The sequence below is a fragment of the Geospiza fortis genome, unplaced genomic scaffold (assembly GCF_000277835.1).
Source record: "Geospiza fortis unplaced genomic scaffold, GeoFor_1.0 scaffold241, whole genome shotgun sequence".
Taxonomy (NCBI): Eukaryota; Metazoa; Chordata; class Aves; order Passeriformes; family Thraupidae; genus Geospiza; species Geospiza fortis.
The window spans coordinates 45,432-66,598 of NW_005054491.1; the positions used below are offsets into that span (position 1 = coordinate 45,432).

General features: G+C 48.2%; 2 protein-coding genes across 2 annotated transcripts in view; one reads left to right on the forward strand and one right to left on the reverse strand.

Moving 5' to 3' along the window:
* The window catches only part of CPAMD8 (C3 and PZP like alpha-2-macroglobulin domain containing 8), a gene marked incomplete at its 5' end in the record, with an annotated part of 56,774 nt that extends 44,573 nt beyond the window's left edge, over positions 1-12,201 (forward strand). The window contains 7 exons of the mRNA XM_031063246.1: positions 1,333-1,407; positions 2,009-2,114; positions 2,199-2,309; positions 3,359-3,574; positions 4,034-4,108; positions 10,526-10,721; positions 11,728-12,201. Of these exons, the coding sequence (XP_030919106.1) occupies positions 1,333-1,407; positions 2,009-2,114; positions 2,199-2,309; positions 3,359-3,574; positions 4,034-4,108; positions 10,526-10,721; position 11,728 (780 nt within the window). The remainder of the gene's footprint in view (positions 1-1,332; positions 1,408-2,008; positions 2,115-2,198; positions 2,310-3,358; positions 3,575-4,033; positions 4,109-10,525; positions 10,722-11,727) is intronic.
* Positions 12,202-16,299: 4,098 nt separating this feature from the next.
* Positions 16,300-18,630, reverse strand: F2RL3 (F2R like thrombin or trypsin receptor 3). Its single transcript, XM_005428523.1, has 2 exons — positions 18,477-18,630; positions 16,300-17,375 (listed from the first exon to the last, which is right to left on the reverse strand). Exons 1-2 carry the CDS (start codon positions 18,628-18,630, stop codon positions 16,300-16,302), a joined length of 1,230 nt encoding a protein of 409 aa, XP_005428580.1.
* Positions 18,631-21,167: the final 2,537 nt, after the last annotated feature.

Here is a 21,167-nt window from a genome sequence, read left to right on the forward strand (position 1 = left end):
AATATATATTAATATTACATTATTATATATAATAATTATTCAATTTATTACTAATAATGATGAAATTAATAATGATTATAATGATTTGTTCCCATTTCTTAGAGACTTTAGCCTGCAATTTCAAAGTAACTTAAGAACATTAAAAACCAAATAAAAACAAAAGCAAAAAAACCTCACCAAAAAACCCGAAAAACGAGAACAAAAACAAAGCCCTAAAAAACCCCAAAAGCAAAACCAAAAAAACCCCAAACAAACAAACAAAAATCCCCCCCAAAAAAACCCACAAAAATATGTTTACAGATGGGATTGTCTGACAGAGGTTGAAGTAATGGGACAGTTTAGAGAATAGAATTATAGAATAGAGTGCTCTGGGCCTATCTTGGCTCTCCAAACTTTGATTAAAACACCAAAGTCCTTTTCCACAAACCCTCATCCTCCCCAGCTTCAGTATTAGTTATTTTCCATGTGCCAGATGCATTCTAAATACAAATTATCAAAATAGTAATGCTTGATCAGGCAGAACAAACACAGTATTGAGATGTTCCAAGGGCAGAAATCAGAGGAGGAACTTTTGGAGAATGGAAAATGAAGGTTTGGAGATGTGGGAAGTGCCCTTAGATGGTGTGCAGATAAAAAGATAAAAATATAAAAAATATAAAAAGAAGTGGGTCTGTGGGCTTGCCTGGTACAATGCAACCCCCAAATTCCAAATCCTTGGGCCTGGAAGGGAGAGAAGCTGAGGAGCAGAGGCCTGGCCTGACCCCATTTGTCAAAAGGGAGGGTGCCTGGGGCTCTTTCAAATGGCTGCTCTTTTCAAATGGGAGGATTAATTTTCCTGGCAGAAGAATGTTTTGGATTTTTCATCTGCTGGGAGGAGGGGACCTTCAGTACCCAGGGAGATTCCCTGGTGGTCTGAGGGGTGTCAATAAATAAGAGACTTCATTGAGTGGTTTGGGGTCTCTGGGGTCTTGCTGGAGCCTTGGCGCTGAAAACAATCTGGGAGCTGCTGGATGAGATCATGGATGAGGCAGCAGAGAGTCCCAGGGGGATAAGGAAGAGCCCTCAGCTGATGCACCTTGCAAGAATTCCTCAGCAGGACAGGCAGGGACACACAGGTGGCTTTCCCCTTTCTGTCATGTGACAGCAATTTCAATCCTTTTGCATTTTCCCTCTCTTATGCAAACATCCTTTTCCAGCAGAAGAAATTCCTGGAGTTTAGTGTCTGATCGAGTTTTCTAAGCAGCCTGAAATCTTATTCTCTCATTTCTACCTGTTTTCTATAAAATGAGATTAAACTAAACATGACAATTTTAATTTTTTTTGCACCCGCAGTTATTGATGAACAAGCAAATTGGGTTAAAAAGATATGAAGTGGATGGAAGAAAAGTCCTGTTTTATTTTGATGAGGTAATGGCTTTGTTTCTTATAATTATGTTGGATTTTAATGAGAGGCAAATGAGCAGGGGATGAGGCACAGGCAGAGTGTTGGGGGTCCCTCAGGGGTGAGGATCACCCTGCAGCTTTAAGTGGTTTTTGCTTGAGCTTCTTTTCCTGCAGGTGGGGTTCTGGTTTTGCTTGGAAACCAAAGAATAACAGAGGCAGGTGATTCCCTCCAGCCCATGGAGTTGTTTTGGGTGGATATCACTCAGATTTTTGCCTTGAAATAATCGGATTTTCAGGTCCAACTAGCAGTGCTAAATGCAGAACAATTTAGATCTCCCAGCACAGAGCTGAGAGTGGAAGGTGAAATCTCTCTTGGCTTGGTCAGCAGCAGGAAATTGTCTGGTGGTTGTGGGCAAGCCAGGGAACACAGGTGGAGTGTCTGTGGCAAATATGTGTTTTAAAGGTCAGCAAAGCATCCTGGTTTGGTTCACCCTGTTTGGTTTTTATTCATTATCTCTGTCCCTGTACTTGGAGTACTGGAGGTGTCTTTGTGCTTGGCATTTGGGGCACGTGCTGTGTTCGTTTTCAAGTGTAGTTTTTGAGTGTTTTACCCCATTTCTCACAGATTCCCAGCCAGTGCATGACCTGTGTGAAGTTCCAAGCTTTCAGAGAGCACATAGTTGGGAAAACAGCTCCTGTTCCAATCAAAGTGTATGATTACTACGAGCCAGGTTGGTGCCTGTTCCCCTCTGATCCCTGCTGCCATCAGAGCTCCAGGCAGGAGGCTCAGCTGTGATTTCTCCTCCTTGCTGCAGCTTTTGAAGCCACTCGTTTCTACAACGTGAGTGAGAACAGCCCCCTGGCCAGGGAGCTCTGTGATGGCCCAACCTGCAACGAGGTGGAAAGCTCAGCCAGCCAGTGGGTTGGTGAGTTACCCCAAAACCACACAGATCTCTAGGAAAAATGGGACCCACAACTGTTCTGAACTCAGAACATTTATATTCTGAGTGATAATATTTTTATATTATATTTATATATAAATATAGAAAATATTTATATATATTACATTTTATATAAATATATAAATTTGTATATCATTATAAAATATTATATAATATTATTAATTATATTTAGACAAATGTTGTGTTTCCCTCTCTGTGTTAGTAAAATAAAATAATATAATTTTTATATTATACTTTATATGCATATATAAAATGATATATTATTATATATTATTATATAATAATATAAATGAAATTTAGACAAATGCTGTGTTTCACTCTCTGTGTTAGTATAATAAAATAATATAATTTTATATTCTATTTATATAGAAATATATAAAATTATATAATATTATATAATATAAATTATATTTAGACAAATGTGTTTCCCTCTCTGTATTAGTGGAAGTTTCACAAAGGTTTGGGGGCTTGGCAGTGTTAAAGTCAGGACAAACAGAGTAGTGGTGCTCTTCAGGCACCAAAGTGACTGATTTGCCTCAGAGGCAAGATAAAATGTCTAATTCTGGAAGAACCTGCACATGGGAAGATGTGTCAGTAAATGAGGAGGTAAAAAATCCTCACCAGGCAATTTGGTTTTCTTTCTCTCTAATATTTCTTACCATGCAATTTGGTTTTCTTTGTCTCCAGTATTTTGCAGTGGATTTCCACAATTAACTGTAGGAGGATTGAACAATTTCATACATCCGTGAATGGAATAACTCGCCCCAGAAGCTGTGTGTTCCTTTCTGTGCTCTGTGGCCAAAAACCAGTTGCTTTATCCCAAGTCAGGAAGCTGTTGCACCATGGTTCCTTCAAAAAGACAACTTTGTTCACAGAGCTTCTAACTCTATAAATTTGTACATCCCTCTTAGAAATCTTCAAGAATTCAACACAAAAACCGATGATCAGTGAAATATTTCCATTCCACCTTCCTGTGCTGTGCAAAAACTGACTGGGCTTTGTTTAATCCCCAGGGTTTGTCCACTCTGGCCCTTGCAACAACATCTTTGGCTGCCTGGAGGACGAGCACTTTGAGCAGTGCCTGTGCTCGCGGGACTGCGGCTACGACGGCGAGCCCGTGTGCGCCTCCGACGGCCACATCTACCCCAACCACTGCCAGATGGAGGTGGCATCCTGCAGGAACAACACCAGGATAGAGCAGATGCCCATGTCTCAGTGTTCTTCTGCCTGTAGGTTTTATTTCCTTCTCTTTTCTGTCGTGGTTCAACTGCTGGATGTCACAAATCGTCATTCGAGCAAATTAATATTCCATACGTGTGGTAGGGAAAGGAGGAAAATTCTGAACTTGCTCTGTGTTATTTCGCTGTTCATAGTACAGCTGATTAAAGGATAAGGGCAGCTGCTTTTCAGCTTGAAATAGCTGTTTTTCTGTTCTCATGGATACAAGTTTTACCAGTCAGAATGAATTGAAGAGAAAGTGAGTGATACTGTTTGATCTGAAGTGAATATTCCTGGATAAAAATTGAATCCATGAAATGTAGCATGCTTTGGAGATTCTGCATGGGCTTTCAAGGTGTGTAGTGTATCAGAGAACAGATTACACCATCTCTGGAAATGCAAACCTTTACTGGAGAGGCATTATTAATGAATTATGTGACAAATGAGTTTATTTTTCTTTGTATTTGCAGCCAAGCACTTGCCAGAAGAAAGGGAGGCACACGCCCACACAGCTGAGCAGCCCAGTGTTCCCCAGACTCCAGCAGGTAATGCAATACTTTTGCATTTATCCAAAGGCTTTCTTAGATAAGGTGAAAATTTGTCCTATCTCTGTACTAAGTACAGGTGGCTCTCAAGCACATTTTAAATAAAGATGCTGAATTTCTCCATCTTATAGAAAAGATAGAATATTCAGAAATCAGAAAAAAGATGAAGAGGTTAAGGAAGCTGAGGATAAGAGGTATTCAGTAGCAGACAGCTCTCCTAGTCCTTTTCCTTCCAGGAAATCATGCAGGAATCCTGCCCAGCTCAGCACCTGCAGGATTTAGATAATTGTTTGTAGGAGCGGACAACTGACCCTCCTATTTTCTCAGCCTTGCTGTGTTTGAACAACACACTCCCTGTGATCTTTTCTTCCACTATTAAGCTGGAAAGACCCCATTGAAAGCCAGGCTGATGTAATGTGTTCCAAAAAACAACTGACAAGAGCCCAAACCACTGCAAGGACTCAAATCCAGGTGGATTAACTTTGTCCCTGCAGTTCTGTGCAAAAATGGGGCTGGCAGCCTTGGTTCTCTCAGAGCTGCTGTTTGGAATAAAGAGCCTTAGTGAACAAAGATGTTAAGGTCAGTGGATGGAGTAGCCAGGAATTTGGCTGCTCATTTTATTTGGTGCTTATGTTCGTGCACTTTTTTCCGAGACTCGTGTCGAACTCGCTCATGGCTCACAATAAATCTCACCAAGAAGCAGTGGAGGGTCAATAGAATAGCTTGTTTCATGCTGTTTCTAGTAAATAAACTGGTCTAGATTTTTCCTGGCTGCTTTCCACTCATTAATTTTCCCCTGGCCTCCAACTCTCCCAACAAATTGGTAAAACCAGTTAAAGTCTTCAGGAGAAGAATTAAATTCAGGAGTTTTGTGGTTCCTCATGTCCTCCTTGTGCACCAGAGTCAGACTAACACATGTCCAACAGGAGACACCATCCTGTTCTTTCCTTTTTGGACAGCAGCTGATGGACAGTTTTCTTATTAAGGTGCAAAAACATGGTGAATATTCCATTATCACATTTTCTTATGGTCATTCAAGTCTTAGTGTTTAACGTCTCTACTACTTTCCTCTCCCTTTTTTTTTTCTCCTGGACTTATTGTGAATATATTTATATCTTGTTGCCTTTTATTCTATACACATGCCATGTCTTCAGCATGGAAAATTTGCAATCTGAAGCCTTTCAAGCAGCATTCCCAAAGTGTTTTATTTGGGCACTGCTGGAATGCAAGGCCACACCAAGGTCTACAAAAATGGGGCTGCCATTACATAATTTTCAAATAAAAATTTGATATGATTACCTGGGGAAAAAAATGATGGAACTTGATGGTAATCCATGATCAAAAAAAATTTTAGAACAGAGTTTCTGAAATAATCTGCATTAAATTCAAAGGAAAATCCCTCTGTGGTTTCTGTTCTGAATTGACAGAAACAGTGCTGGCTCAGAAGGAGCTAAAGGGGAAAATCTGATTATTTTGTGTGGCATTTTAATTCAGATTTTAGATGGACAAACTTGAGTGCCATAGGGATTTTTGTCAAAGCACAAGCACTTGGAGCTGGCTTTGTCCTGGGATCTGGGAGTGCCCAAATTTCCTGGCAGGAGGATGCTGATCTGGGAGCAGCCATGGCAGAATGAGCATTCAGGAATCAAACTGACTAAATCCCACCCCAGGAAAAGGGCCCAGCATGTGATTTTCATTAATCCTCAGGGCTCCTCTCAGGTCAAGCACAGGGGACATGAATCAAAGTGCAGCAGATGAATGAGCCCCTCCTCAGGCAGCCTCTCCTGGGCTGCTGGAGCATGTGATGGGGTTAAGTCGGCTCAGGTGCTCCAGCAGGGGCTCTGCTGAGCCGTGCCTAAATCTGGGACTTCCTAAAGGGCTGCAAAACTCCAGGAGCCGAATCAAGCTTAGGGCAGGTTGGTGTAAAACCAACTGGGTGTGTTAATCTGCAGGAAATGCTGGGTTCTCAGAGAGGCACGTGGTGTTTGTGTTGTCTGGGAGCCTCCTGTGTTTGCCATGGGACTGGTGCAGCTCAGCTTGGGCTGCTGGATGCTTTAATTGAGATCTTTAATTGAGGAGCAAGCACCCTCCCAGCCATCAGTGGGAATTGCAGGATGTGTTGGGGCTCCCTCTGGACCCACAGTGAAGTTCCACACACTCCAGTGGGTTTGCTGGAATAAATTCCAGCTGTTCAAGATGAGTAATTGAACAGAGATGGCCCTGAAAGGTCAGGATGCAGCGCTGTTGCTGCTGTCAGAACATTTTAAAATGCCTTCCCAAAGTCTGCAGAGAGGCAGAATGGCTGAGGTTTGACCTTAAAACTTTTTTTGAACAGATGGGTTGGATCCTCTTTGCATCTGTAGATCCTCTGATTGCCAGGGAAGTTTGCAGGGTGACAGGACTCAGCTGTAATAACTCCTGTGTGAATCCCCTTCCTCAGCTGTTCCTTCTCAGGTGAATTACTGAGTCTCAAAAGGGTGGGACAGGATTTTGATGAGTGGACACAGCTCTGGGTGTGCTCGTGTGCCTTCACAGCCTGCTGCAATATTTGTTTGGATAGAAAACCCTGGAGCAGGAGCTGAGTTACTGACTGGGATCTCACTGAATTTCTGGCTGTGCCTTTCTGAGATCCTTGTCACTCCTTGGCCACAAGGATCTGGGTGGATTTTGGAGCCTGTGGGATCCCCTGTAGCTCTGACAGTGTCTCTGTGATGCAGTGGTGCTTTGATTGATTCCACACATCACTAACTCTCTTCTGCTCTTCTGCACACAGTGAGATAAAAGGGGGCAGCCATGGCACAGGGGATTCACTCTGCACCCTGAAAATCTCTCCTCTGACCAGGCACCTCACATAAGGAGAGCCCCATCTCTATGGGGACAGGTCCTGTGTGCCCTCAGCTGTGCATCATTCCATAAAACAAGTGACAAAGCTGCAGGGACACCCTGAGGGAACAGCTCACCTGGTGACTGATCAGTGCAGGCAGCCAATTTTCTTTTCAGCCCAACAAGTGGGAAGGTTTTGAGGCCAGGAACCCACAGCAGAGCCATGGACCTCCAGCCTGGACGAGGAGCTGAGGTACCTCTGCCCCAGCACAGTCACACAGCACTGAAATTTCCATCCCTTTGTGTAGGGACAGACCCAGCACAGGCAAGAGCAGGAATTTCTCCTTTTCCCACTCCCTCCAGCCTGTGCTGACCCTGGCAGGTCCCTCTCACCAGGCTGTGCCTTTGTGCTCCCTGTCCAGAGGGCAAAACTGCAAGATAAATTTCCTCTGCCAAAGGCACTCAAGGCACAGCCACAGATGTTGGAGGACAATTTGTTGCCATCATAGTGCTGATTCTTCATGGATTTGGTGGAAAACAACATCCAGGTGTGTGGGGCAGCAGTGCTGCTGTGAGCAGGAGCCCCCAGGCTCAGCTCTCTGGCCCCCTGCCTCTCCCCACAGCCATGCTCTTTGTACAATTCTGCTCCAACAATCAGAAAGGGCCAATGGCTGGAACTGGAAGAAAGTTCTAGGTGGAATTAGGACACTTTTGTTTGGTGGTGGAGTTTTGTTTGTGGGTTTTTTTTTGTTTTTTTTCATTAAATGCCATCACCCACACCAGCTCCTACCAGGATCATCAGCCTGAGCTCTGCTTCCAGGTGGAGTCATCCCCAAAATTCCCTGGCTGGTGTGTTCCCCATAGGGCTGCAGCCCTTTCAGCATTGATTGAGCTGGCACAGGGCTGTTTTTCCTCTCCCCCCATCACTGCTCAGCAAACATTGGCTGTGGCACAAACATTTGGGGCTGGGGGAGTGGTTTGTGTGCAGCAGGAAAGCTCGGCCTGTGCTCTTTGCTTGGGCTCCAGAGCTGAATTCCTGGGAAGAGTCAGGCCTGTGATGTTCATCCCAGCCCTGGTGGACAGCAATCACCCATTCATAGAAGGAGCTCATGGTCTGGCAGGTTCTCCCAGGAAGGAGGCCAAGAAGGAGGGAACAGAGCCTGACTCCCCTGCCCAGAGCTGGGAGGATGTGGGAGGCAACAGGGAAGATCCTTCAGATATTTTCTTTCTAGAGAACAAACATTTTCAAAGGCCTTGATGAGTGTTCTCTTTAAATCAAGCCAGCTTTGGGCAGGCTGGGGATTTTTCCTCCCTGCAATAACTCTGCCTCAGAGCTTGCTTTGGTTTGGATTAAAGCAGTGTACACAGGAAGGATGGACAGCTGAGCTGGCTCAAGGAGCACTTTAGGAAACACAAATTTGCTGCTGTTCCTGGAAGTTTTATCTGATGGGTTTGAACATCAGCACCTCTGTTAATTCCATGCTCAAAAAGGGGACTTTTTTCAAACTACAAATCTTGCAGTTTTGCCCTCTGGACAGGGAGCACAAAGGCACAGCCTGGTGAGAGGGACCTGCCAGGGTCAGCACAGGCTGGAGGGAGTGGGAAAAGGAGAAATTCCTGCTCTTGCCTGTGCTGGGTCTGTCCCTACACAAAGGGATGGAAATTTCAGTGCTGTGTGACTGTGCTGGGGCAGAGGTACCTCAGCTCCTCGTCCAGGCTGGAGTCCATGGCTCTGCTGTGGGTTCCTGGCCTCAAAACCTTCCCACTTGTTGGGCTGAAAAGAAAATTGGCTGCCTGCACTGATCAGTCACCAGGTGAGCTGTTCCCTCAGGGTGTCCCTGCAGCTTTGTCACTTGTTTTATGGAATGATGCACAGCTGAGGGCACACAGGACATGTCCCCATAGAGATGGGGCTCTCCTTATGTGAGGTGCCTGGTCAGAGGAGAGATTTTCAGGGTGCAGAGTGAATCCCCTGTGCCATCTGCCCTCTGCATGGCACTTTTATCTCACTGTGTGCAGCCCTCAGGCTGATGGGTTTTAACTTCAGCACCTCAGTTCATTCCATGCTCAAAAAGGAGACTTTTTTCAAACTACATTGCCCTTTGCCTCCCTTTATTTCCCTTTTCCCCCCTTTCTCCTTCTTTCTTCCCTTCTTTCTCCTTCTTTCTCTTCTTGTTTCTCCTTCTTTCTTCTTCTTTCCCCCTTGTTTCTTCTTCTGCCCCCTCTTGTTTTCTCATTTTCCCCTCCTTGCTTCCTCCTTTTCCCACCCTTATTTACCTTCCCTCTATGTTTTCCCTTTTCCTCCTTATTTCCCCTTTACCCCTCTCTTTCTTCCCCCTCTTTCCTTTCATTTTATTCCAATTTCTCAGACTGGGAAATTGAAAACTCCTTTTGCAGCAGCTTCTCCCCTCCCCTGTGAATCCCACCAAACCCATGCAGGTGTGCTGACACCTGCAGCCTCCTTCCCTGGGATTGGAATAATTACCAATATTGCAGACAGAATGTGCCTGAGCTTGTCTGGCTCTTGCTGCTGAAACAAAAAGTGGCAACTGTGGTGTTTTCACCTCAGAGACACTTTTGGCTAGTGTCAAAAGTGTCTCTGAGGTGCAGAGATGCTGCAGCTAGGGGCTTGGAGGCAGGTCCAGGCCTGCAGGAGCTCTGATGGCTGCAGGATGGAGCTTCCCCCTGTAACAGGGGCTGCTCCTCAGGTTTACATCTGGTGGAGAAACTTTAAGGTGATGGTGAAGGAAAGGAGTCAGTTCTGATGGAGGGGGTGAAGGAAAGGAGTCGGTTCTGATGGAGGGTTTGGATCCAGAGCTTTATTCTGGCCCACAGGCCTCTGAATGCAGCACCAGCTCCAACAGAACTCCCTGAGCCCGTGGTTGCTGCTCCTTTAACCCCGGGGAGAGGGGCAGGGAAGGGGTCGGGAGCCACCAAGCAGGGACAGGAGGGGAGGGACAAAGGGACAAAGGACACCTGGATGGCCCAATGCCCCCCAGGGGTGTGATGGTGTTCACAGGGGTCCCAGGATGAGGGAAGAGATGAGAATGTTGACTCCATGTTTCAGAAGGCTGATATACTATTTTATGATATATGTTATACTAAAACTATACTAAAAGAATAGAAGAAAGGATTTCATCAGAAGGTTAGCTAAGAATAGAAAAAGAAAGAATAACAAAGACTTGTGACTGATTGAGACAGTCCATACAGCTGGGCTGTGATTGGCCATTAATTAGAAACAACTAACATGGACTAATCACAGATTTACCTGCTGCATTTTGCAGCAGCAGATAATTATTGTTTACATTTGGTTCTTGAGGCTTCTCAGCTTCTCAGGAAAAAAAATCTTAAGGAAAGGATTTTTCAGAAAATATCATGGCTACACAGGGGTAGAGGGCATCCTTTGAATCTGCCAATTCCTTCTGGAATTCCAAGACAGACAGTGCTGGGAGGGGAAAGGAGAGGGGACTGACACACCTGGCAGGGAATTATCAGGGGAAGGACCCGAGGTTCTGAGGTAAACCCTGAAACCACAACACCCTGGTGTGCCTGACTAAAACCCCTTCCTCCTGCTGCCCTGCCCTGCTCCTGCAGCTCCTGCAGCTCTGGTTCCCCCAGCAGCCGAGGAGGGCCCCCCCCTGCACACAGACCTGTCCTACTACTCCTACGAGTACGACCCCGACGCCTTCGCCATGGAGGGCGATGCGTTCGAGCTGGTGGCAGAGCTGAGCACGGCCAGCACCTCCAGGGGAGGGGACAGCAGCCAGGCTGAGGCCACCCCAGCAGAATGGTGAGTCCACAGAGGGGCAAGGCGCTGCCTGAGCCACCTGTGGTGTCCTTGTGCTGGTCAGTTCCCCAAAAAGGGAATGGGGCAGCTGTAAAAGGCTTTGGGAACTCAGTGGTTTCACCCCCAGGGGAATGGAATGATCTGTCACTGGGTGTGTTCAGCTGGAGCAGAGGAGACTGAGGGGAAGGTGGGGAGGAGGAATGGACATGGATCTTGTTTTGGGGTGAGCAGGGACAGGAGCACAGGAAGGGCTGGAGCTGTGCCAGGGCTTGGCATGGAGCTCAGGGCAAGGTTCTTCCCCTCGAGGCTGCTGGGCACTGCCCAGGCTCCCCAGGGAATGGTGCCAAGGCTGCCAGAGCTCCAGGAGCATTTGGACACGGAATTCCAGAATTCACAGAATCACAGAATTCACAGAATTCCAGAATCACTGGGTTGGAAGAGACCTCCAAGATCATCGAGTCCAACCCAGCCCCAACAGCTCAACTCAACCCTGGCACCCAGTGCCACATCCAGGCTTTGTTAAACACACCCAGGGATGGGGACTCCACCACCTCCCCAGGCAGAACATTCCAGAACTTTATCACCCTTTCTGGAAAAAACTTTTTCCTGATATCCATCCTATATATTTTTCCTAATACCCAACCTGTATTTCCCTTGGCACAGCTTGAGGCTGTGTGCTCTGGTTCTGTCAGTGCTGCCTGCAGAAAGAGCCCAGCCCCAGCTGAGCACAGGCACCTTTCAGGAGCTGCAGAGAGTGATGAGGGCAGCCCTGAGTCTCCTTTTCTCCAGGCTGAGCACCCCCAGCTCCCTCAGCTGTTCCTCACAGGGTTTGTGTTCCCAGGTGCTCCGGGTGGGGTTTGGGGTGTCTGTGCCAGGACAGGGGCTGGATTTGATCCCTGGGGGTCCCTCCCAGCTCTGTGACCTTTTCAGCTTTTCCCAGGCTCACTGATATCTCGCAAAGATGCATCACAGCAAGGTGACCTTTCCTCCTTGTGTTCTCTTCCCACAGAAATACATAATTTAAATCAAGAGAAGAGGCTCAGAATCGACTCCTGTATGAGTTTGCTCCTCCAGATGACCTGCTGCAGAACAGAACCTGAATGATGACTACTTCCTGATGCCCTCAGAACTGTAGGCTTTGCTGCCCCACGGGGCAGATCTGGAGCTCTAAGGGGGACACTCAGAGTTATTTTTCTGTCCATTTTCCTGCCTTCTTGTGCATCCTCTTTGGAGCCCTCCCAGTGGTGAGAGACCAATATGCTGTGCCCTCGAGGTGAGAAAAATAGGGGCTGGAATTCAAACTTCTAGAGCATTTCCAAGTGTTTTCTCTGCTATCAGGATATTCTGCAAATGCCATTTCCTAGCTACAATTAGAAGCTAAGTCCAGGCCTTGTGCTTAGCTGAACTGCTGTTTGAGGAAAGATGGCTGAGAAGTTTTTTGCTCAAATTATAATAATAAAAAATCAGTGTGTTTTGCCAGTTATGACATAGCAAGAGGCTGCTCATCTTCCCCAGCCCATCAGTCTGCACCCACGAGAGAAACACTTCCCTGTGGCTCCACAATTCAGGGAGGTACATTTTACCTGAGAAAACTGAAATCCACTGCCAGGGCTGAAAGGCTTCATGTCTGCTGCTGTTTGCAGCCTCAGCAGAGGCAGGGATGAGGTGGGGGAGCCCTCTTTGTGTTGCACTATGTGCTGACAGGGGCTGCTTGCAGCCTTCTCAGCCCCTTTCTCCTCAAAGCCTGGCCTGAAAATGAACCTGGCCCAGGCACAGCCCTTTTTAAATGTTTGCCTGACTTCACCAACCCCTTTTATTTTGCTCCCACTGGCATCCAGCACAGCATGTTCTGGTCCTGGTACTCCCTGGCCAGTACCAATCCCTGGTGTCACAGGCTGGACTCCCTCGGTCTGACCTGCCCCAAGCAACGTGGCAAAACTTAAAAAGAAAAGCTTTGTGTTTCCAAAAGTGCAGGAGCCAAGATTTTTGAGTTTCCCTTCCTGCCTGGAGCAGCATTGTTCTCTTTGGAGGAGCTACATGCAATTGCCTCTTGCAAAATAGTGTTTAATATTTTATCTTCCCACTTCTATTGTTACCAGGACCCAGAGCAGGGTGGAAACTCCTTTTGAGGGTGTTTATTGGTGAATGGAAACAGAAAAAAAAAAAGCCCAGCTCCATTCATTTTTAAGGCTTGTTTACACAGGAACCATGACAAGAATATATCCCAGTATAGACATTCCATTCCAGAATAAAAGCAAGTTTATTCCAGAAAAATGTCCACATGGGGACAACCAGGAGGTATCCCAGAGGTTGGGCATGTGTAGTTTCCAGTCCTTTTTGTCTGGGGCCAGACATTTGCAAAATGCAATTGACATGATGAAGGTCTGGGTCTTGAAGTTCCCAGAAATTTCTGAGCTGCCTCAGAAGTTGGCAGCTGTGCCAGCCTCCCCTCATGGGGATCCTGCTGGGATGAAGGTCCTGCCCCACATCTGGGGTGTGCAGGGGCAGATCCTGCCCTCACCCTGCCAGCTGCATTCCTACCTGGCAGGTAAATTAATGCCTTTAAGCTAAATTCCACCTCCTGCAAGCAACTGTCCTGGCTGGCTATTGTGTACACACACAGGACTGAGTCAATATTTATCCCTGGGTAAATAACAGGCCTAGTGTGAGCTGCAACAAGATTCCTTTTTTCTTTTTTTTTTTTTTTCCTTTTCTAATACTCAAAAGTGCACAATACAAACCCTGCTGTTTGCTGGTTCAGGCTGCAGCTGTTTGGTGCTGTGAGTTGGAGGATGAGGCATTTGGTCACCCTGGTGATGGCTGTCACTGCCTTCATCCAGGAGCAGGGACCTGTGCCCTGGATTCCTCAGCCCTTTTCTGGTGTTCCTCTCCTCTCTCTCACCCATTGTACACCCAGTGAATGCTTCTGGAGACATATTTGAAGTAATTTTGAATTTCTTCGTCCTCTCACAGATCCTTGGGCACTCAGGCCTCCCCCTGGGGATGAGGAGGTGAGGGTGGGGAGCTCCAGCCAATAATTAAACCTGGCTTTCTTCACTTTCCTCAGGCTGTGGGACATGTAAAGTCCTAATTCCAGCTGCAGACATCCCCCTGCAGCTGCCAGGAAAATAATTCTGCCAGCCCATCAATCAGGGCCTTGTCTGAGTGATCTCTGTGCCAGCGCTGGAGGCAGAGGAGTCTGGCTTCTGTTTAACAATTCAAAGTAAAGCCAGAGAGTCCTGGACCCTCAGAAGGCAAAGGCAGAGCAGCTTTAATGTCCTCAGAGCCAGACAGAGCAGGGCAGTGTGTGGGAGGGGATGGGACAGGATTTCTGGATCCTGACTTCACCCCCAGCCTTGGCACTTCCAGTCCCTCTGTTCCTGGCAGCCTCTGCCTCCCCCTGCTCTTGCTGCACCAAACCAGCTCCTCTTTGTGGCTAAAAAGAAAAAATGGTGATTTTATTGAAGGAAATGAATCAAGGAACCTGCAGTTCCACCACTGTGGTTGCCTTTTCCCCCCATCACAGGAATAAAGGGGGTCTCTGCTCCCTTCTCCACCCCAGCTGAGGGTCCAGAGCTTTCCCCTGTCCCACATTTGCAGTTCATGTTTCTTGTAACCATCATTCATTCTTACCTAGGGGAAAAAAAATCATAGATTATTTTTCCTCTATTGTTCAACATTCTGCTTGGAATACAGAAATTGTAGGACTGGATCCCTGAACAGCACAGCTGAACAGACTCAAAGCCGCTCACAGGCTTAGGCCCAGCTCTGCTCAGTCTCCCTCCTGTCCCTGAGAGCACAAGGACATCTCAGGCTCCCACTTTGTGCACCTCAGCCAGGCAGTTTAGACAGAAGGATTGGTTTTATTTTATTTTTTTTCCACCACGGAAAAGACCAGCTGGGTGCTGGAAAGCCAAAGCCAGCAAGGCCAGCAGCTGCTGCTGCTGCTTTGGGTTGTTTCTGGTTTAGAGACTTTGCCTCCCCCTGTCAGAGATATTTCTCTTTTCCTAATGGTCCCTCCACTGCAAAAGGAGAAAAGTGCCAGTGGGTTTGTAAGACACAGAAATCTCTTCTTCCATCGAGTTCTGTGACTGAATAGCTGCAGCAGTGCTAGTTATCAGTGATTGATGCTTGCAATCCTTTCAAGGAAATTAATATTTATATATTTGTAACTGTACATTATGCAGAGTAATCATTACCATGGTATTTATTTTAAAGCAATAGTTCCCCTTGTTCTTTCTTGTCCTGTGTTTTGGTCTTGCCTCTTCCCCTCCTTCTTAATCAGCCTCAGTAGAAAGCAAATACCAGAAGAATGTTCAGCTTGCTTGAAGAACATCCCTGACACACCAGCACTTGCTTTGCTCACACTGACTGTTGACATTTAATGCACAATAACCTGGTTTTCATTATTGTGAATAGAGAAACTCTTTAGAAAACCTCTACCAGCCTGGGTTTGGGTTTGGATTTGGGGTTTTTTTAGTCTCTGCTGTTTCTGACTGAGTGCCCAGCACCTGGAACCCAGCTCTGTGTTTCCCCTGCCTTTTGCCCCCACAGGTACACACAAACAGCTCTTTGACCAGTTGTTGGTTTATTCACACACATCTTAGCAAGTCTGAGTCCAGAAAAGTGTTTGTTTTAGATTCTGATAAATATTTTATTAAAAACTGATTTTAAGACAATCCTCTCTGCCTCTTATTCACGCTTTATGTTGTCAAGCCTGTACTGGGAAAACTAAAGAATTAAGGAGCTCTAAAGAGGTTTATTGCTCATTTTCTACCTGGCTGCTCTCAGAGCTGTGCCCCAGTTGTGTGTGAGAGATTAGCAGGCTGCATTTTGTCAGATTTGCAGCAGGTTCCAACAAACAACAAACCTGAGCACCTCTTTGATCAGAGCCAGCTTTTGGCTGTGGGTGATGTTACACAAAGGAAGTGTGGAGTACCAGAGGCTTTGCTCCATTCCTACTTTACTATTTCCCTCCATGAGACATCATTTTTTTACAAAATCCATTAATACAACTTCTGCCTAAAAGAAATGATGGATGCCAGGGGTGATTTGCAAAAACAGGGATGAGTGAAGGGGATTTTTACACCTTTTACCAACAGTGGGCTGACATTGCTGACAAATCAAGCCAAGAATGTTTTTACTACACAAGCCAGCACTCTGCACTCTTTTGACAGACTGGTTTAGTTCAGGAGAGTCTCTTTTGAAGCATTTAGAAATTTGGGTTTGCAATGATGGCTCTTTTTCAGTTTTAGGGGAAGGGAATATGCATTTAAGGACAGAGAGCAAGCCAGGAAGCCAGGCTAGGAACACCAGACCCAGCTGTATGGGGAGGAACATCCCTGGTGGTGTGGGACCAGCTGAGAAGCTGCAGGCAGTGTCCCAGTGCAGGATGGATGTGTCCAGCACTCAGCATCTTGTCTGGGCAAAGAGCCCCACAGCCTGGCTTTATTCATCCTTATCAGTGCAGACAGGGGAAAGCACTTGGCTCCTGGGAAACGCTGTTCTGGGTGAAACTTGTGGAATTCCAGTGCTGAATTCCTCTTATCCCCTCTGTGTGCATGATGAGTGCCCTGGAGGCTCACACCAGCGAGTGCTTGGAACGGGGCAGCGGCAGCGTTTCCTTGGAGGTCTTTAGGGATGTGGTGGTTTTTTTGCTGCCCCTGAACACTTTCCTCCTCACCTTCTCCCGAAAATCCTCCGACACGTAGTAATAGACAAAGGGATCAGCGCAACTGTTGAAGGTGCTGAGGGCCAGGCTGACCATGTAGCTGAGGTACAGCCGGCCGTGCAGCCTGGAGAAGGGGCTGGAGTAGTGAAGCAGCAGCAGGATGTTACTGGGAGCATAAAAAACCACGAGGGTGACCACCATGAGGGCTGTGAGCTTGGCAGCGTGGCCGTAGCGGCCGCCCCCGCGCAGGAGGACGCGCAGCACTGCGCCCGAGCTCAGCACCAGCAGCACCAGCGGCAGCAGGAAGGCGCAGGAGATCAGCACCACAAAATAATAAAAGTAGAACCCATCATCTTCATGCCGGGGCAGGACATCGTGGCACAGCGTGAGGCCTGCCCCGAGCAGGGGGTAGGATTGCTGCTGCAGGGTCAGGGGCAGCGTCAGGGCGGCAGAGCAGAGCCAGACCCCAGCACAGGTGCTGGCGGCCAAGGTGGGAGTGCGGAAAGCACGGGAGGAGAAGGGGTGAGCCACGGCCAGGTAGCGATCCACGCTGATGCAGCTGAGCAGCAGCACGGAGCAGTACATGTTGCCGTAGAACAGGGCCGTGGTGAGGCGGCACAGCCCTTCCCCAAAGGGCCAGTGGTTGCCCAGGAAGTAGTAGGAGATCTTGAAGGGCAGCACGGAGATGAGCAGCAGGTCGGCCATGGCCAGGTTCATCAGGAACACGGTGGGGGCCCGGCGCTCGGCCCGCGCGGCCAGCACCCACAGGGCCAGGGCGTTGGAGGGCAGCCCCAGCAGGAACACCAGGACATACAGACACGGGATGAGGCGCACGGTGACGGCACTGCCCAGCTGGGCACGGGTGGCCTCGGGGATCAGCAGGTAGGTGACGTTGTTGACCGTGGCCTCGTCCCCCGGAATGGCTCGGAGACAAGGGGTGACCTCTGGTGCACCGGGCTGCTCGCTGGTGCTGTTCTGGGAGTAATCTGGGAGGGGAAGGAGGCCTGTTACTCACTCAGTCTGTTCCTTATTCAGTTTGTTCCTCAGCCTGTTCCTCACTCAGCCCATTCCTCATTCAGCCTGTTACACACTCAGCCCGTTCCTCACTGAGCCTGTTCCTCATTCAGTCTGTTCTTCACTCAGTTTGTTCCTCACTCAGCCTGTTCCTCACTCAGTCTGTTCCTCACTCAGCCTGTTACACACTCAGCCCATTCCTCACTGAGCCTGTTCCTTACTCAGCCTGTTCCTCACTCAGTCTGTTCCTCACTCAGCCTGTTCCTCACTCAGTCTGTTCCTCACTCAGCTTGTTCCTCACTCAGCCTGTCCCTCACTCAGCTGGACATTTGTACAGGCTGAGCACACAGCTCACCCCAAAGGCAGCTCTTTGTCTTTTCTGTTGGGGTCCCTACAACTGGGAATGTTCTGGAAAGGCTGTTGAGTGGACAGAAAAAGCTGGCAGAGTTATGTGTGCAGGAGCCACCCTCAGCCACCTTTATGAGAACAGCCCTGATTCCTTTGCCCTGTGGTTTCCCACAGCTCACAAGGGACTGTGATGCTCTACAGCCATCAGCCGGCCTGGGAATTCAGAGAGAAATTCCCCTGTACAGCCATGAACAGGCCTGGGAATCCATCCAGAGAGAAATTCCCCTGTACAGCCATGAACAGGCCTGGGAATCCATCCAGAGAGAAATTCCCCTGTACAGCCATGAACAGGCCTGGGAATCCAGAGAACAATTCCTCTGTACAGGCCTGGGAATCCAGAGAACAATTCCTCTGCTGGGCTTTCACAACAATCCAAAGTTCTGGAGCCACTCCAGTGTAAAGTTGTAGCTCTGGGTGTATAATTAACTGAAGATTTAGCTTTTGTGTCCTTTCTGGTTTACTGCTCCTCTATTTTTCCTTCCTCTTTCTAGTGTCTTCCACCCCAGCTGCTATATCACCTCTGTTCCACAAGAGCCCACACGAAGCTCTATCAGAGCATCCTCCCATGTGAATCCATTAAAGAAAGAGCTTCCAGGGACTTTACAAAGATCCAAACACCCAGCACTTTAACAAGAGGCAGCTTTGAACTCAAAGCAGACACTCACCATCATAGTCTGAGGCCAGGCAGAGTCCCCAGAGGGCCCAGCAGAGCAGGAGCTGCCTGTTCCCAAGGGTGCCCATGGCAGTGCAGGGTCTGGCAGAGCCCAGAGCTGTGTGGGAGCAGCAGCAGCAGCAGCAGAAGGGACCCTGCTTACGCATTTCCTGCTCCTGCTGCTCCTTAACTCTCGGAAGGAGCGGGGCAGGATGAGGGGATGGAGGGGTTGGCACCACTGGACACCCCCAGCGTCAGAGTGGGACTGGGAGGGGCTTGTTCACCCTGGCCTGAAGTGTTTTCGGGCTGCACTTCATCCTCAGTGTGAGATGATGGCTCAAGTGACTCATCTGGGTCTCCTTCCTGCTCCGGAATATTCCTGGAAATACCAAATGTGGTGGGGTTTGGTGCAGTCTGCACACGAACAGAACCCACGCAGCTCAGCCCATGGAAATGCTGCGCATCCTCCCACCACAGAGACCTGAGTGGCTCTGTGGGTGAGCTGAGGTCTTTTCCTGAAGCCTGAGTCACAACATTTGCTGGTACTACAAACAGGGAGATATCCCAGACACCAGAGCTGCAGAGCGCCCAGATCTGCCGGTGATTCCAGGGGGCTCCTGCAGCTTTGTGTTCTGGCAGTGGAAGGGTTTTAGTGTCAGCCTTGCAGCCTCCAGGTCAGGCTGGGCCCTTCTGTGTTCCCTTTTATTCCCTTTAGTTCCTGGCCAAACAGCACCAAGCTCCTGCACCTTTTGCTGCAGAGGATGGTTGAAAGTCCTCTGGGTTGGAGCTCTTTGCACTGGAAAGCAGCAGCAGGAGCACCATGACACGCCAAGGGTGGGTGGCAGAGAGAGGAGAAGCTTTGCTTCCTCTGATAAAGCACTGGGACAGGGAGAGCAGCTCCAAGCAGCAGGAAAGGAAAGGAAAGGGGCCTGCAAAGGGCACTCAGGAAGTCCCTGCTGGTGGGGAGATAATGGGGAGCTCCAGCCACCCCTGCCCCACAAAAAGCTGCTTTTTCCCAGAACTGAGCAGTCCCACCCTGCACAATCCCCACTCTGCCTGGGCTAAGAACTCAGAGCAGCACAGGGAGCTGCAGACAACCCAGATGAAGCTGTAACAGGCCCTGGCAGAGTTCAAATGAGCCTTAAGATCCTTTGCTGCCAGGTGCCCCCTGCTCTAACCCCCAGAGCAGGTCCCTTCTGTGCTCTGCTCTGGGAAGCTCCTAAATCTCGGGGGTTTGGTTGTTAATTGCAGCCCTGAAATGTGCACGGTGTCTCTGTTTCGGCCTGCACATCTGAAGAACGAGTCAGAGCTCTTCACTTTTCGGTCTTGAGGTTGTTTATTAATTCTTATCTATAAAATTTTCTTTCTGCCCAGCCGAGGTCTGCTCAGCAGGGCAGCCACAGGCACTCTGACCACCCCTGAGGCGGTGTTGTCCTTTTATACTACAAACTACGTATAACATATTTACACTTAATTCCCAATACCTATCACCTGTGTTAGACAGTGCACTTCTACTCTAAACCAATCCCAAAGTGCCAACATCACTGCAGAAAATGGAGAACAAGAAGAAGAAGAAAGGCTAGACACACCCAAGTTCCTCCATCTTGTCCCCACAACCCCCATACCAAAAATCCTAAAATCTACATTTTCACCCTGTGATAATTTCATTATTATACTATTTAAACTTCTGTGACTTTCAGGTCCTCATACAAAGCTGGTCATTTGTTCCATGGGTCATAATCAAACCCGCAGGTGCTCTGGGCTCTGTGCAAGGGTCTCTGAGCCCCCTGGCAGGGTCCTGGGCAACTCTGGACACCCAGAGGGATGTGCTGAGTTCCAACACCTAAATCCTCTCCCATCTCCTGTGTCAGAGCCCCAGAGCGGCCCTGGCCACCACGTGCAGTGGGACAGGAGGGTGCTGGGCTTTGGGCTGTGCTCTGCAGCCCTTGCCTGGCCCTGCAGGGAAGGCAGGAAGGACAGGAGCTGGAGCCCAGGCAGTAGGAACTGTAAATTTGGTTTGGCAAGCCGAGGAGCAGCTCGTTTCTTTCTCCTCGCCTCATGAATGGCCTCTTCTGTGAAGGTTGCAAATCTGAGCCTGGCTGCTGTTTGATGAGATTCTTCTGTTCCAAGGAGAAAATGATCCTATTTCCTTTGCTTTCACCATATTCCCACATCCCTGTGCCGAGCGTGTCAAGAGGTGGAGTTCCACTGGCAGGGAGAGGGAAGATGCAATGTTAGATGTTTTGCTTTTGTGATTCTCTCAGGATTTATGAACCATTGCAGAATGACTCATGTGGCCACATATTTTCCATGCCTCAGCCAGGATCCTTCCCATGCTCTGTATGCAAAAAATTAGCCATAATCAGGTTCAGATAGTGTGCAAATCACAGCCCTGCTTCCTATGGGCAGGTCTCTGGAGTGCAGCAGAGAGGGGTTACTCATCACTGTATCCTTCATTTTTCAGATGCTGTGTGATCTTTAGTGACTGCCTTAGATGCAGAACAGCTTGCCTGAAAATTCTGATGCCAGAGGTTTGTCACGGCTTGTTAACATCTCTTTAAGTCGTGTGATCCCTGCCCTGTGGGGTAACAATTTGGTTTTAAAGTAATTCATTGTGCAATAGATCATCTCCTGGGAGCAGGGGCTCTTCCATTCCGTGGCTCTGAACCCAGAAGATGTAATGCTGGAAATCAGGCTGGGGATT